The following is a 14,782-nucleotide window of genomic DNA, read 5'->3' as shown; positions in this document are numbered from 1 at the left end:
TAAGCTTTCTTTCTTAAATTTTAAATTTAATTAGCCAACAGATTGGCTAATTAATTGGCTAACAATAATACAGCATTACTTTTTGATGTAGTGTTCAATGATTGATTAGTTGTGTATAATACCCAGTGCTTATCACATCATGTACCCTCCTTAATGTCCATCACCCAATCACCCCATCCGCCCAACCATCTCCCCTCCAGCAACCTTCAGTTTGTTTCCCGGACAGTCTCTCATGGTTTGTCTCCCTCTCCGATCTCTTCCCTTTCAGTTTTCCATTCCTTTCCCTATGATCCTAACATAAGCTTTCTGAAAATGAATCTAAAATACCCTAGAAGAGGGGCCAAGTTTGCAATGGAAGTATTTTAGGCAGGACTGTGATGAATTCATTCTCATTTAATAAAAAGGAAGAAGAATTATTTTCATTTGAAATACAAACACTAGTGCCATGATTGGATTATCTTACTGGATTGTCACAGACACAGCTCTTTCAAGTAAAGACAACCTTCGAAGGATTTTTATATCCATTTACTTGTTTGTTCTTCAGAAAGATTTAGTAAATCAAGAGGGCAGAAGAAAATGGACTTTATAGATTCCATTCTCCCATTACACAGAAAAAATCATTCAGAAATAGCTTTGTCTCTTCAATTTCTTTGGCTTCAATGACATGTAGTTGACATGATGATTGTAGCTCCCTTACTAAAAATGATTTTGAATTGATTGAGCATGTGTCTGCTTTAGATGGTTTCCTTGTTTGTTCTTTACATGGCTAGACTTTCAAGCTTTCTTGGAAAGATGCATTTAATTTTTCGCTATGATTTGTTTACTCCAGTTGGGTACACGATGAATGACCTGATATTTGAGTGGTTAAGCGATGGTCCAGTTCAAGTTGCTGAAGGACTGACCCTGCCTCAGTTTATTTTGAAAGAAGAGAAGGAACTTGGCTATTGCACGAAGCACTATAACACTGGTAAGTTTACTTTCAGCTGCTAAGCCCAAGTGGGCTCTAGTCTGCAACATGGCCTACATATCATACCCCCTTAATTGCTATATCTTTACCAAGAAAATGGAGCTACAAGACACAGACCTTGGCTCAAAACCCCCTTTACAGATAAGATGCTTGGGCCCTCTGGCATAAATCAGTGAGCCCAGTAGATAATTTTTCCAAAATGGAGATAGAAGGAAAAAGATTTGGGATTCTTCTGCTGTTCCCTTGCTAACCATGTGCTGTCAAATGAGTCTGAGGAAATGTGTACAAGACTTTGTATATAGTGCAGGAAACGTATAAATTCTGGCCCATTCTTGACATCCGCTCTAACCATTGGATCCTCAGATCAGTTTGTATTCTCTGACTTAGTGGAAGAGAGGAAGAACCACATAGGTCTTTGTAAACCCAGAAATACAGTTACTATGCTCTCCACTCCTTGATGGTGATGGTGATAAGAATTTGGATGAAAACCAGCTGATGGGAATTCAGCTGGCTCTAATGTCATGCACTGTCAGTAGTGCTGATAGACACATGGGTCAGAGGGAGAATATGAGTTGGTAGTAACAAGTTGGCATATGTTGTTACCTGGAAAATCATGCCTGTCCAGTAAAGTTGATGGCTTTTCCTATGAATGTCCTGGTGTTTGATACCACATAAGCTGATCATGGAGAGGTAAGCTAGACAGGATGGTTTATTCAGTGACTGCTCCAGGTCACTTGCTAAATAGAATGTTCATGAATACTTATTCCAATAGTCAATAGTGCTTCTTATGAAGTGGCCAAAACCTGATTCCAAGGTGTTTTTCCTGACCAAGAGGAATCCAACTTTATCTCTCATAATTTGTGTGGACTAAGCCAAATTACTTTCCAGGGTTCTGTCTCCAAACCAATTAAAGAGGAAGAAAAATGGCAAGGGGCAGGAACATCTGTCTCTTTATAGTATGTTAAAAGTTTTAATATCTTTGTATGTATTCTTTTTTATAAATACTGTAACACTGTAAATAGATTCTAGGAATATTCTAAATGTCCTCAAGCAATTACCCAGAAAGCTAGGAAATTGCTACAATGACTAGATTATATGCAGGGCATACACAAATGTATATTTTTCTCTTATTATGAATAGCACAAAGATAGACAATTTTCCAAATACTTTGAGAGCCCCATGTGAACTTTACTATTTTCAACTGTTACATATTATGCATTATATATTATATGCTATACATATATACAACAGGTTATGTATTATATGTTATATATTACATATTATAACCTCACAAAATGTGACTATTTCTACTGGTCAGTTTCTGACAGGCTTGCAAATTCTGAAGCTTTGTCTAAATAATCAAGTTACAAGCACAGATTCAGAAAAATGGTTTGGTCTAGTGACTCTTTTTTTTTAAAGTAGGTTCATGCAGGGTTTGAATTCACAACCCTGAGATCAAGATCTGAGCTGAGATTAAGAGTCAGATGCTCAACCTACTGAGCCACCCAGGCACCCTTAGTCCTGTGACTCTTTAGATCACTCATTCTCACAACTGTTAATTGAATTACTGGTAGAGTTGAAAAAGAGTTGAATTGGTTATGTAGGGTGAGCATTTTGTGCCATCTTCCAAATCCACCTGTAATACCCTTAAAAACTAAACAATGAAAGGCAAGAATGGGAAAGATAAATTCAAATTGGATTTTATATCATTATTTCCTGCTTTCAGGAAAGTTTACCTGCATCGAGGTTAAGTTTCACCTGGAACGCCAGATGGGATACTATTTGATCCAGATGTATATCCCCAGTCTGTTGATAGTCATTTTGTCCTGGGTCTCCTTTTGGATAAACATGGATGCAGCCCCTGCTAGGGTTGCACTGGGCATCACCACCGTCTTAACAATGACCACCCAGAGTTCGGGTTCCAGGGCATCTCTGCCAAAGGTAAGAAGTCTCCTTACTTGACAACAAGTGACGGGGATTGGGGGGCGGGCGCGGATTGTCAAAGGTCTTGTGACCTGGAGAATGTTGTGAAGACAGAAATGTTTGGCATCCTGTGGTACTGTTGGAGGTGCAATGTAAGAAGAGAATTAAGAGCTGAGTTTGAGAGAATTAGAGCTCTGAGGACATGGGAGATTCCTAATCAGATCAATTAGGGGAGAGGCGAATCAGGGTTGAGAGAGGAGAGGAAGGAGTGGAGGCAGAAACATGGCTCAGGAATTATGTCTAAGAAGTCCTTGACTGCTTTTGACCTCATGCTGTTCATGAGCCATGAAGCTTGTAGGAATTAGAGTAAGATTGATGCAACTTATGCTATATTGTCAAGTGTTTATTGGTGAGCCTATTGTGATTCATACACTTAGTGAAGTCATTTACAGTAAAAAAAAAAAAGTTTGAATTAAGTTCCTGGAAATTTATACAGAAACGCTACATCATTGAGTATATATGAGATATAACTATAAAAATTAGAGTGCAGCAAAGCAGATACATGAATCTTTGTCATTCCTTAATTTACCTTAATGGCTGACACACTATTATTTTCAAGTGACATGGTTACCTAGAGAAAGAACAGTGGAGTCTTCCAAGATGGTGAAAATTCCGACAACCATGGCAGGTGGATAAAGAAGAGTGAGATGGATAATAGGTACACATAGATATCTTGTAGCACTTCAAATAGTAATCCATAATGGCTGTATAATTTATTTTTATGTGAGGGCAGGTCCTCTATAGTTGTAAGTATTGCCTAAACAAACAATGATAATTGTCCTGTTCATGAAATGTCCCAGCACCCCGAGAACTTGCCTATGGGTATTTCCTTTTCACTGGAAAAGTACATTGAGTCGTTGGCTTCAATTTTCCAGGAATGTGAGTTCAATTTAGTATTCACTGTACACTGTCTCATACTGGTTGAGCAGTCTCTCCAAAACCTAGTTCCAGCAAATAATTGAGGTATAATCCCCTATCTTTGCTGGCTTGAGCTTATGTACAGTTGTGCTGCATTTGACATGAGATATGTTAGATCATGTTCCACGTTATCTGCTGTGCTGAGAGATAAGATGACATATGGAGGAGGTCTGTGGCTGTCCTGGAGATGGACTGAATGCTGGGGGAACTGTCATACAGACTTTCCAACTTCTATGCCTCTAAAGATAAATATTAGATTTGTATGCTAATAGAGAAAGGGATAAATCTATTTCTGATATTTTTTAATTTTCTCAAATAACATACTGTACAAAATACTTGTGTTGCATTTCTATTGAAATATAGATAGCAGAAATACTAACAGCTTTCTTTTCAGCTACATAATCACAAATCAATTTTACCTAATAAAAATTCTAATCCACTGTGTGCCTCAACCCAAACAGGTTCATTTACTTATGTCTTGTTAGTCATTAGTTCTAGCCATCACTGCATGCTATGCCATTAAACCTCAGGATGCACAAAACATGTAGTTTACAATTTAACAGATAGCTAAAGTATTGGTTACAAGTTGTAAGCAGATAATGTCAAAAAGGAAGACATTTATAGCCTCCAAATTCCCATTGCTATTTTATTTTTATTTTATTTTATTTTTTTTTTAAAGATTTTATTTATTTATTTGACAGAGAGACAGAGAGATCACAAGTAGGCAGAGAGGCAGGCAGAGAGAGAGGGGGAAGCAGGCTCCCCGCTGAGCAGAGAGCCCGATGTGGGGCTCGATCCCAGGATCCTGAGATCATGACCTGAGCTGAAGGCAGAGGCTTAACCCTCTGAGCCACCCAGGCGCACCCCCCATTGCTATTTTAAAAAGTAGTCATTTCATCTCAAAATGGGAGCGTCTGTTTTTATAAATTTGTTATTCATTCTTATTAGCTATTATGATTCTACATCAATGGTCAAAACTATTGTTGAATCAATGGTCAGTGATCAGTGATCTTTGTCTGCAGAGGCAATCAGGAACTCCGATAAACTAAGAGATAAGTATAATCAAAAGTCATTTTATACTTGGCTCCGAACTCATAGTGGTTATCCTTTTGCCATCAGCAGGTTTATCATCCTACGTATGTTTTTCTTAGGCTATTATTAAACATGGTTGGCTCTCAACTGACTGTGGGGAGATGTGACTCATAGGGATAACAGTGAGAAAGGAAAATGGGATAAAAAGTGAGTCATGGAAAATAAAAAATTGACCATACGTTTACACACACACACATACACACACACATACTCGTTTTAATTTATAAACACTGTAGTCCCCAAGTAGAAGCACCACTGTGCTGATTGTACAGTTGTCTCAGAGTCGGTAGCCCTTTACAGACTAGGCATGCACCTTGCACTTTAAAAGTAAGACATGCTTGTTAGAGAAAAAATAGAAGATATAGAAAATACCATTAACATTAACTATCCACGAAGTAACTGTTGTTAAGACTTTGGTATATTTTCTTCCAGCCTTTCTTTGATACACATTTGGAGGCAAACCCACACACAAGCACACCCAGAAAATAGGATCAAAACTGTCTACAAAGACAGTTATATACTATCTTCCATTTCCATAGCATTAAAAATCTATCATGAACATAATTTTCAATGACATAATAGTCTATCTGGTATATTAATCACCATTTATCTTACTATCTTGGATATTTAGGATTTTATTGTTTGCTTTTCTAAGTGCGATTGTTATATATTTGTATATGAGGGCTTGTGTCTCATTGTGTTGTAGAAGATGTGTGTGTATGTATTTATTCATTTATGTATTTATTATATTATGTTATGTTAGTCACCATACAGTACATCATTAGTTTTTGATGTAGTGTTCCATGATTCATTGTTTGCATATAATACCCAGTGCTCCATGCAATCTGTGCCCCCCTTAATACCCATCACTGGGCTAACCCATTCCCCACCTCACTTCCCTCTAAAACCCTCAGTTTATTTCTCAGAGTCCATAGTCTCTCATGGTTCATCTTGCCCTGATATATTTTTTAAATCTTATTTTACAATTGGAAAAAAAGAAGAAGTTGAGCAATGATTAGAGCAAATGAGGGACAATCTATAGGGAGATGCCCAATATCTTCCCATTTAGGCAAAAATTTTGTCTTGTTCATCAGGTTAACTTCAGCATTTAGTACAGTTTGTTACTTATGCTAGATGATCAATAAATCCTCATTGAATGGATAAAGAAGTTAATGAACAACCACGTTTCCCCCTGGGAGACCATGTAGAAGATAGACTTAACACAGAATCTATAAATGTTTGACAGAAAATATTAGAGTTCTAATATATGGAAGAATCTCATAATAATATCACATACACTACAGAGGAATGGAATTTCTCTAAAGGACTATGTCTCTCTTTTCAGAAGTCCTCAAGTAGACTTTGGAAAGTTAAGAATATATCCACAAATACGTATTCTGAAGTACAGGCAGGTCTCCCAGATCTAAATCTTAAAGACTTCTTTACACTCAACCTCTCCAAGCCTGTTTCCTCATTTCTAAAATGAGAATGACCTTATCTACTCCTTGTAAAAACTGAACTAGGATGAGATGAGGTATTACATATATAAATCATTTTGCCCAGTTTTAGTACATGGTAGCACTCAATTCATTCTGGTTATTTTTATTGTTATTTGTTCCCAGTCCATAATATAATAGAAAAGACTGCTCCATGGGATGGGAAGTAATATTAGAAGACTCATAAAGGGCCTTATGGTAGAAGATACCATGTTCTTTGGATGGCCCATTATTTGTTTATAATCATAATGCAAATGAGGTGAGCTAAAGTTTGTTATACACATGTGTGTGTGTATAAACCCACATATGTGTCTTTCATAGGTAGGCAATTTATTGAATGGGTTAAGCTCTAGAGCATCTGAATAAGCAATGGCTCTATTTTTCTCCAGTCACTTCCATTAAACATCCTCGTTGCTTTTATTTACCCTGTACCCGGAGGATACTTCAGAAAGATTCCATAGATTCTCAGTTACTATATACCATGCCATTAGACTCAGAATGAACAAAGGTGTTTTACAATTTAATAGACTGCTAAAGTATTGGTGATAAGTACTTTAGCACAGTCCATTATCAGATTTTTTAAAAAATCAGATAGCTTGAAATAAAACTTTGGTCTAACAACCAATTCAACGCTCTTTTCCTTCCTTGCCCCCAGCCCAGGCCTAATCTTTGGCTTGAAGATGTCCAGAAAGGTGGACATTTGTCTGTTCTTACCCTTGCTTTTCACAGTTGTTACCCTTGTTTTTCCAATTCTCTTCCCCACCCCTGTTGCTTGCTTCTCTACTGTGAAGGGCTGAGAGTGAAAGAGTAGATGGAAGAAAGTTGTACAAGACTGACACTATTGTATTTGAACTCTTGCCTTCTCTAATGGGAAGCCTCCAAATACTGCATTCTTGATTGTTGAACTTGAGTTCCTTGGTAGTTCCTGAGGATCCTGCACATGACACCATTCATGAATGAACAATGCAATCTCTGGCTGGTATCTTATCTCCTCTTATCTATCACCTCCTACCAGCATATCTCATACAACTTCTTACTCCCAGGCTCTCCTTACTCAAGTAGATAGCCCTCCTGGTTGACATGTTTTGAAAATGATTCACATCTATCTTCCACACCATTTATTTGGCACACCAAGAATGTGTGTTCATTAACTTGCTAAATAGTGGAAATGCAACGTAACTGTTAACATGTTTGCTTTCACCCTACCACCTTAGGTATTCTAGCTAGCTTACTCCCTTCAGAATTTTTTCAGGTGAGAAACAAATACTGCTGTTCATTTTTTTCACACAAAACCCAAACTTCTGAGGATACATGACAAGTTCTCCTAATAACACCTTTATTCTCTGATCCAGGAGCAATATGTTGAAATTTCAGCAGCTCAACAGATACATGACATGTGGAGGAGATGCCAGTCTTTTCTCTTACCAGGGTGGGGGTAAACCTCTTCTCCCCATCTTTAGGAAAATAGGGGAAAGGCCACAGCACTGTTGTTATCCATGAATCCCATTACTTCAAGTAATTCTTTTCGAATGTCTAGTTTTCTGTAATGGTACAGGGTATGGAGTGCAACTGTCTCTAGATGACATTTGCTTTGTTCTAGCAAGTCCTGCATCCTTCATACATACGTGTAGAGTCTCCCTTCAGAGTGAGGCTTAAGTTGACATTCTGAGAAAAGAATATCCCATTCCCATACTGTTACACTCATGAATAAGCATACTTAATTTTAGAGCTTTATCCCTATGAGGGCAAGGGCTCCACTGATATCATCCATATTTACATACCTACTGCTTAACACAACACCTGGCTCATAGTAGGTGCTCAGTAAAGAGTGGGTTAATAAATGAATATACAGTATTAAAAAGACTTATGGTTAAGTGGTATGCCAGGTGTAATTTAATTGGTGATTCATTCATCCATTCATTTATTCAACTAATATTTATTGAATGTTTTCTCTGTGCCACCCATTGTGTTAGGGATTAAGGAAATCAGAGATAAATAAAACATATTCCCAGCCCTCAGGACCTTGTCTTCTAGTATGCCAGAGGCAGATACTTGGAATGGTAATTGTTACACAATGTGGAATACAAGGACACCCAGAAGGATGCCTAACCTATTAAATGAAGTAGGGAGAAATTGATGGGGAGGAAAGGGGCTGGAAGAAGAGAGCCAGAGAAGGAAGGAGAGAAGTAGTGTTAGGAAAATGGCTTGGAGGGATCCTGAGCTGAATCTATGAAGCAGATTAAATAGGTAAGGTAGGAGGTGGCAAAGGTCATTCTAGGCAACGAGGACTTCCTACTCATAATATTTGGGCTACACTCAAAATAAGCTTTTCTAGAAGACATTCTGGGCAGGTTTCCAACATGCTTCACAAATTTTAAACACATTTCAAGTAAGAAACTTGTGTTTATTGATTCCAAGTTAATTTCCTTCTTTCCTGCCAACCAAAGCTTTTTGTGGCTTTTGTTTTGTTTGGTCTGGTTTCATTTGGTTTGATTTGGTTTCCAGAAGTTCCATCTCCTCCCTCAATACAGGAAAATGAAATACCAGCATGGTTTCTGTTCTATAGGTGCATTCCCATTTGAAACTGTAAATTTGGTTTTTTAAATATACATCTCTGCCAACCTCCAAGAAGCTGATCTGCTGGTAATTTTCTATTTGGAGCTCAAAACCCCTAGTAGTAGACCAAATGCTGGGTGTATTGTTGTCTTTTCGACCCACAGGAAAATATCAGGATGAATTGAATAGAAGGCTGTGAGACATCAGGCAGGCTTTGAATGTGGCCAGAATTAAACAATTATTTTCCTTTACTCTGTATTTGCTATTATTACTGAATGGTTTGAAGCTACTCCTAAGTGTGTCTTGAGTCCTCATTTGTAGCAGCAGCCTAGAGACTGTAGAGGTGAGAGCCAGTGTTGGTAGGGGACAGTTGGGTTGATGTGGTATGCTGGTAACTGACAGATCCCTAACCATCTCCTTAAAGCACGGATCCAGAGGTATTATCTTTGGCCATTATTAACTGAAATGCCCTATGTCCTATATAAGGAAATTTCCCTTTACTTTTCAGCCATCTGGTCAACTAAGACCAGCTGGACCATTTCAAGCAGCTGCCAAACCCAGGACAGCTTGAAATTTAAAACAAAAGAGGCCATAATCTTACCATGTTTGGTCTTGCTTTATTCCCCATGAGAATGTTTCTAGCTAGAGACTGTAGTAAGAGAAACTATGAAAGCAGTAAGGCTGATACTTACAGAAGTTTTGACATAAAATTTGTCTGGATGTCTGTTTTAACTCTAAAAAAGTAAAAATGATTGCTCCTTGAATCAAGTACATCCCCAGATAATTTGAATGAATCTCCTAGGTCAGACTGGTATTTCTGGAAGAAGATGGAAATAATTCTGTCTTGTAAAATCAAAATTTTAATTAGTTCTCAGATAAAAGTTTGAAAAGTAAGAAAGCCAAGCTTTGGCAAATTGATCTGCAGGCTTGCTTGCTTTAGCCAGATGTCTGCATATATGGGAGACTACATAAACTTTCCCTTCCAGTATTTCCTGAGACACAGCAAATTAAAGAGTTGTTGATATAATGAGTATATGATAAAAATATGCAAAGAGATGAAGTGAACGAATTCTCTTGGGACCGAGCTGGAACACCAGTGGCTCAAGAATACTATTGACAACTATGGAGTATGATGCCTCCATCAGAAAGGATGAATCCCCAACTTTTGTAGCAACATGGACGGGACTGGAAGAGATGATGCTGAGTGAAATAAGTCAAGCAGAGAGAGTCAATTATCATATGGTTTCACTTATTTGTGGAGCATAACAAATAACATGGAGGACAAGGGGAGATGGAGAGGAGAAGGGAGTTGAGGGAAATTGGAAGGGGAGGTGAACCATGATAGACTATGGACTCTGAGAAATAATCTGAGGGGTTTGAAGGGGCGGGGGGTGGGAGGCTGGGGGAACCAGGTGGTGGGTATTAGGGAGGGCACGGATTGCATGGAGCACTGGGTGTGGTGCAAAAACAATGAATACTGTTAAGCTGAAAAGAAATTTTAAAAAAATACTGTTGGCAGCCTTTACAGGGAAGCTAACAGTGGGAGAAGCTACCCAAACTGTGCTTCTGCTCAAGTCCTCATGAAGTTCATAAATCTTTTTGGGATAGCTTCTAAGGTTCAGGATTATTATTTTTTATTTTAAGTCCAGTACAGTTAACATACAGTGTTATATTAGTCTCCAGCATACAATATAGTGATTCAACACTTCAGCGCATCATCCATTGTTCATCACAAGTGCCCTCCTTCCCCCATCACCTATTTCAGCCAGCCCCCTGCCCACCTCCCCTCTAACAACCATCAGTTTGTTCTCTATAATTAAGAGTCTGTTTCTTGCTTTGTCTCTTTTTTCCCTTTGCTCCCTCATTCTGTTTCTTAAATTCTACATGAGTGAAATCATATGGTATTTGTCATTCTCTTATTTCACTTAGCATTATTTTGTCTAGCTCCATCCATGCCACTGCAAATGGCAAAATTTCATTCTTCTTTATGGCTGAATAATATTCTGGTACACACACACACACACACAACTTCTGTATCCATTCATCTATTAATGGACTCTTGGGCAACTTCTACTTCTATGATTTGGCTACTGCAAATAATGCTTCAATAAATACAGGGGTTCATGTATCCCTTTGAATTAGTGTTTTTCTATTTTGGGGGCAAATACCCAGTAGAGTGATTACTGGATCATAGGATAGCTCTATTTTTAACTTTTTGAGGTTTCTCAAAAAGTTAAAAACAGGATTATTTTGAACTCTCTCTTTACATTTCACTAAAATGGGTAACTCTATCTAGGTCATACAGCCTAAATGTCTTTGGTTCTTATAAATCCCACACAGTGAGGGGAAAATCAACTATTATGGAACATGTACTACATAAAGAAACAGAACTTCTTAAGAAGACTGACACATACATAAAATATATTATATTTCAGTAGAGTATGGGCAGCGGGGTAGATTTTTTACAAAAATGTCTATAATGATTCTCCTCTCTGTATCCATACCCTTTGGGTAATAGCCCCTCCTACATTGACTGTCAGTTTGACTATGTGACTTGCCTTGGCATGTGGGACAATGGCAAATGTGACATAAGCAGAGACTTCAAAAATGCTTGCATACTGTAGCTAGCTTTCTCTTGCTACTCTTGCGATCCTATACACACTACCATGTGAATACTGCCAGGCTAGCCTTTTGAAAGATGAGAGACATGTGGCCCAATTATCTCAGTTACCAAGATGACAGCCAGATAACCACCACTTCCTTATTCTCTGTTCTAGGCACAGTGGCCTCCTTGCGGTTTCCTGAATATGCCACGCACATGCTCTCATTCCCAGGCCTTTGCAATGACTATTCTCTGTGTCTGGAACACTCTGTCCCCAGATATTTACATGATAAATGTTTCCACCCTTTCCAAGTCTTTATTCAAATCCTGCCTCTCCAATAAAGCCTTTTCTAGCATTTATCACCGCACCCATGCCCTCATCAATACCCTGACCCAACTTCTCACTTTTTTTTTTGTTTTCCCACTGCACTTTATTACCTTATAGCAACACTATGACTTGTATAAAACTCCATTATGGATTATGTTCCCTGTATATTGCCTGTTTCCCTTAGCTTGACTATGAATGCCATGAGGGCAAAGATCTTTATCTAGTTTGCTCCCTAAAACAACACCTAGTCTATAGTGTATGCTTAGTAAATGTTTGTTGATAGAATCAATGAATGAGTGAATGAATGAATATACACATCTCTAAAGTCTAGTCATTGTGAAAAATCCATCTAAACTTTCTTAAGGATACAGAACAAATAAAAGGAACCCACATAGCCAGGGGCCCATCTTTCCTTAACTGGCTGGCTGTTCATTACCACAGAGAACCCTGACTTCCTATGTTATATTACTATAACACAATTACATTATTTTAAAGTTTTGCTTCTCTGGCTGTATCAAATAGTGTCATGGACATTTTTTGATAGCTGTTTCTTATAGAGTAATCTAGCCAAAGAAATAATAATAAAACAGCAATGGTTTAGATGATGAGAGAGTGTGCATACAGGCTATCTTTGTCTAAATGTTGCTTCCTTGGCACTGTCACAACTAATTTGGAAGTTTCTCAGTGTGCCATTGCAAGTGTCCATTTCCCCTTCTTGCTGCTCCAGTTTGTTTGGATGTAAGTGGAGCCTCTGAATTCTAATGAAGGCATACAGGACTCTCCTCATCTGAGCTCTCGACAGCCACTCTGGGCCACAGGTGCCACACTGTACTCTTTCCTAGGGGCCCAGACATCAGAAAATACTCTCCTTTCTTTACCTAACAAAAACCAAGTGGATTTTTGTTTTCCTCTGATTTTAGTTATCAAAGACTGTTTATTTAAACTTAAGGATTGCTTTGGGCTGCATCTAGGACTTGAGAGGCCATGAGCTCTGATCTGAAGCCAACTGTGTACACCTAAAGCAAGTCATTTTCCATCCCTCCCAATAACGGGGAAGGGGGTACAACTTCATTTGCTTTCCAAAATTGACTGTGCCTTGATGAAACTGGGGTATCAAAATATTTTCCAAACTACACATGAACTGAGCTTATAAAATCTTAAACTTGTGTGTTGTTAGAAGAGCCTCCGCAATCCTACTAGGGATGTGAAAACTGATGACATGAAGGTTAATTCACTTCTCATTTTTTAAAATCTGCTTAAAGTGGGGGGTACCTGGGTGGCTCAGTCCATTAAGCATCTAGCTTTGGCTCAGGTTATGATCCCAGGGTTCTGGGATCGAACCTGGTGTCGGGCCCCCGGTTCACCGGGGAATCTGCTTCTCCCTCTCCTTCTGCCCCTCTACTTGCTTGTGTTCTCTCTCTCTCTCAAATAAATAAAATCTTAAAAAAAAAAAGATCAGGTTGAAGTGGATGCCACTTCTTACATGAAGCCCACATGGATCTCCATAAAATGTAAATGGCCTATTTTCCTTGCCTCCATGGTACTTCGTGCTTTGCATCAATCATTGCATTTTGGACTCCTGGCTCAGTGATCAGGGCCCATGTGTCCTTTATTGTAAACTTTATTGTAAACCCCTTGTGGAGAGGACCTAGTATCATTCAACTCTGCATAGCCCCTGTGACATACACAGAAGCACTCCTCAGTAGTTATTGCTGAAGTAATGTAAGAAGACCATGTTCAACAGTTCCTAATGTTTGGTGATCAGAGTAGGAATTACTGCCAGAGCTTAATCGGTCTGAATAGAAAGTGTCACTAAAGCAGAGGGTCTCAGACTTTGCTGCACGTTAGAATCAGCTGAGGAAATTTTCAAGCCTTCTCAGACTTCACCACAGAGAAATGAAATTAAACCATCTGGCAGTAGGGTCCAGGCATCAGAATTCAAAGAAAATTTTCATGTGTAGCCGGGGCTGAGAACTGCAGCTCTGAATTTGTTGTGGTCTGGGCAAATGTTTTCAGTGTTTATCATGTACCAGAATATATATTCATTTGAACTTCACAACAACACTCTGAACTAGATACTATTATTATCCTCACTTTGGAGATGATGGTACCAAGGCACAGAGGAGTTAAATAACTTGCTCAAGTTCATACAGAGCTAAACCTATCATTTAAGCCTCACGACTAATCACAGTGCCACGCCATCTTTCATAGTTAACAGCTGCGGGATTCCTTCCACGTGCCTGGCCCTGTGCTAAACCCTTCACATAGGTCTTGTCACTGCAAACAGATGACATATGCCCGATTTTGCATCATCAAGTAACAGGTAGGGAAATGGAAACATAAAGAAATGAAGTAATTTGTCCAGTTGTTTTTCTAGCCAGTGAAAAAGATTCAAATCACTGGTCAAGTCAAATCCTCGTGAAGGAAGAACTAAGAATTTTAAGTTACACCACGCTGTCCACACCATGCTAATTCCAGGTGGAAACTCTGACTGTGAGAGGAGTTATTTTCCAAGCCCCGAAATCCCTGTCTGTGGCTTTGCATATTGTATTCACCGGGTGCTGAATGCGGTGGGCATCTTTGCTCATCATTTGGATGGAGAGACAGTGCTTTCCTGACTGTTCTCTTGCATATTATGAAGAACTTTTAATGGTTCCTGAGGCTTCCCTTACAGGGTCCTCCTCAGCAGACTCTCTGACAGACTCAGTTGCTGTTTATTGCTTTGGTCAGCCATAGCCATTTTAACCACCATTTTCATCAGTTCCCAGGTGTGATTATGTTAAGAGCCCCACCAAGCATAAGCCATTATCTACCATTCAATGTCAGCTAAAAGGCTGAAC

General features: G+C 38.8%; 1 protein-coding gene across 2 annotated transcripts in view; it reads left to right on the top strand.

The window, feature by feature from the left end:
- The window catches only part of GLRA2 (glycine receptor alpha 2), a 177,026-nt gene that overhangs the window by 70,287 nt on the left and 91,957 nt on the right, over positions 1-14,782 (top strand). For both annotated transcript variants that reach the window (XM_032880155.1, XM_032880154.1), the window contains exons 6-7: positions 830-967; positions 2,694-2,908. In XM_032880155.1, the coding sequence (XP_032736046.1) occupies positions 830-967; positions 2,694-2,908 (353 nt within the window). The remainder of the gene's footprint in view (positions 1-829; positions 968-2,693; positions 2,909-14,782) is intronic.

The sequence above is a fragment of the Lontra canadensis genome, unplaced genomic scaffold (assembly GCF_010015895.1).
Source record: "Lontra canadensis isolate GAN:19392208 unplaced genomic scaffold, GSC_riverotter_1.0 scaffold68, whole genome shotgun sequence".
NCBI lineage: Eukaryota > Metazoa > Chordata > Mammalia > Carnivora > Mustelidae > Lontra > Lontra canadensis.
This window is presented reverse-complemented; position numbering and strand designations above follow the sequence as displayed.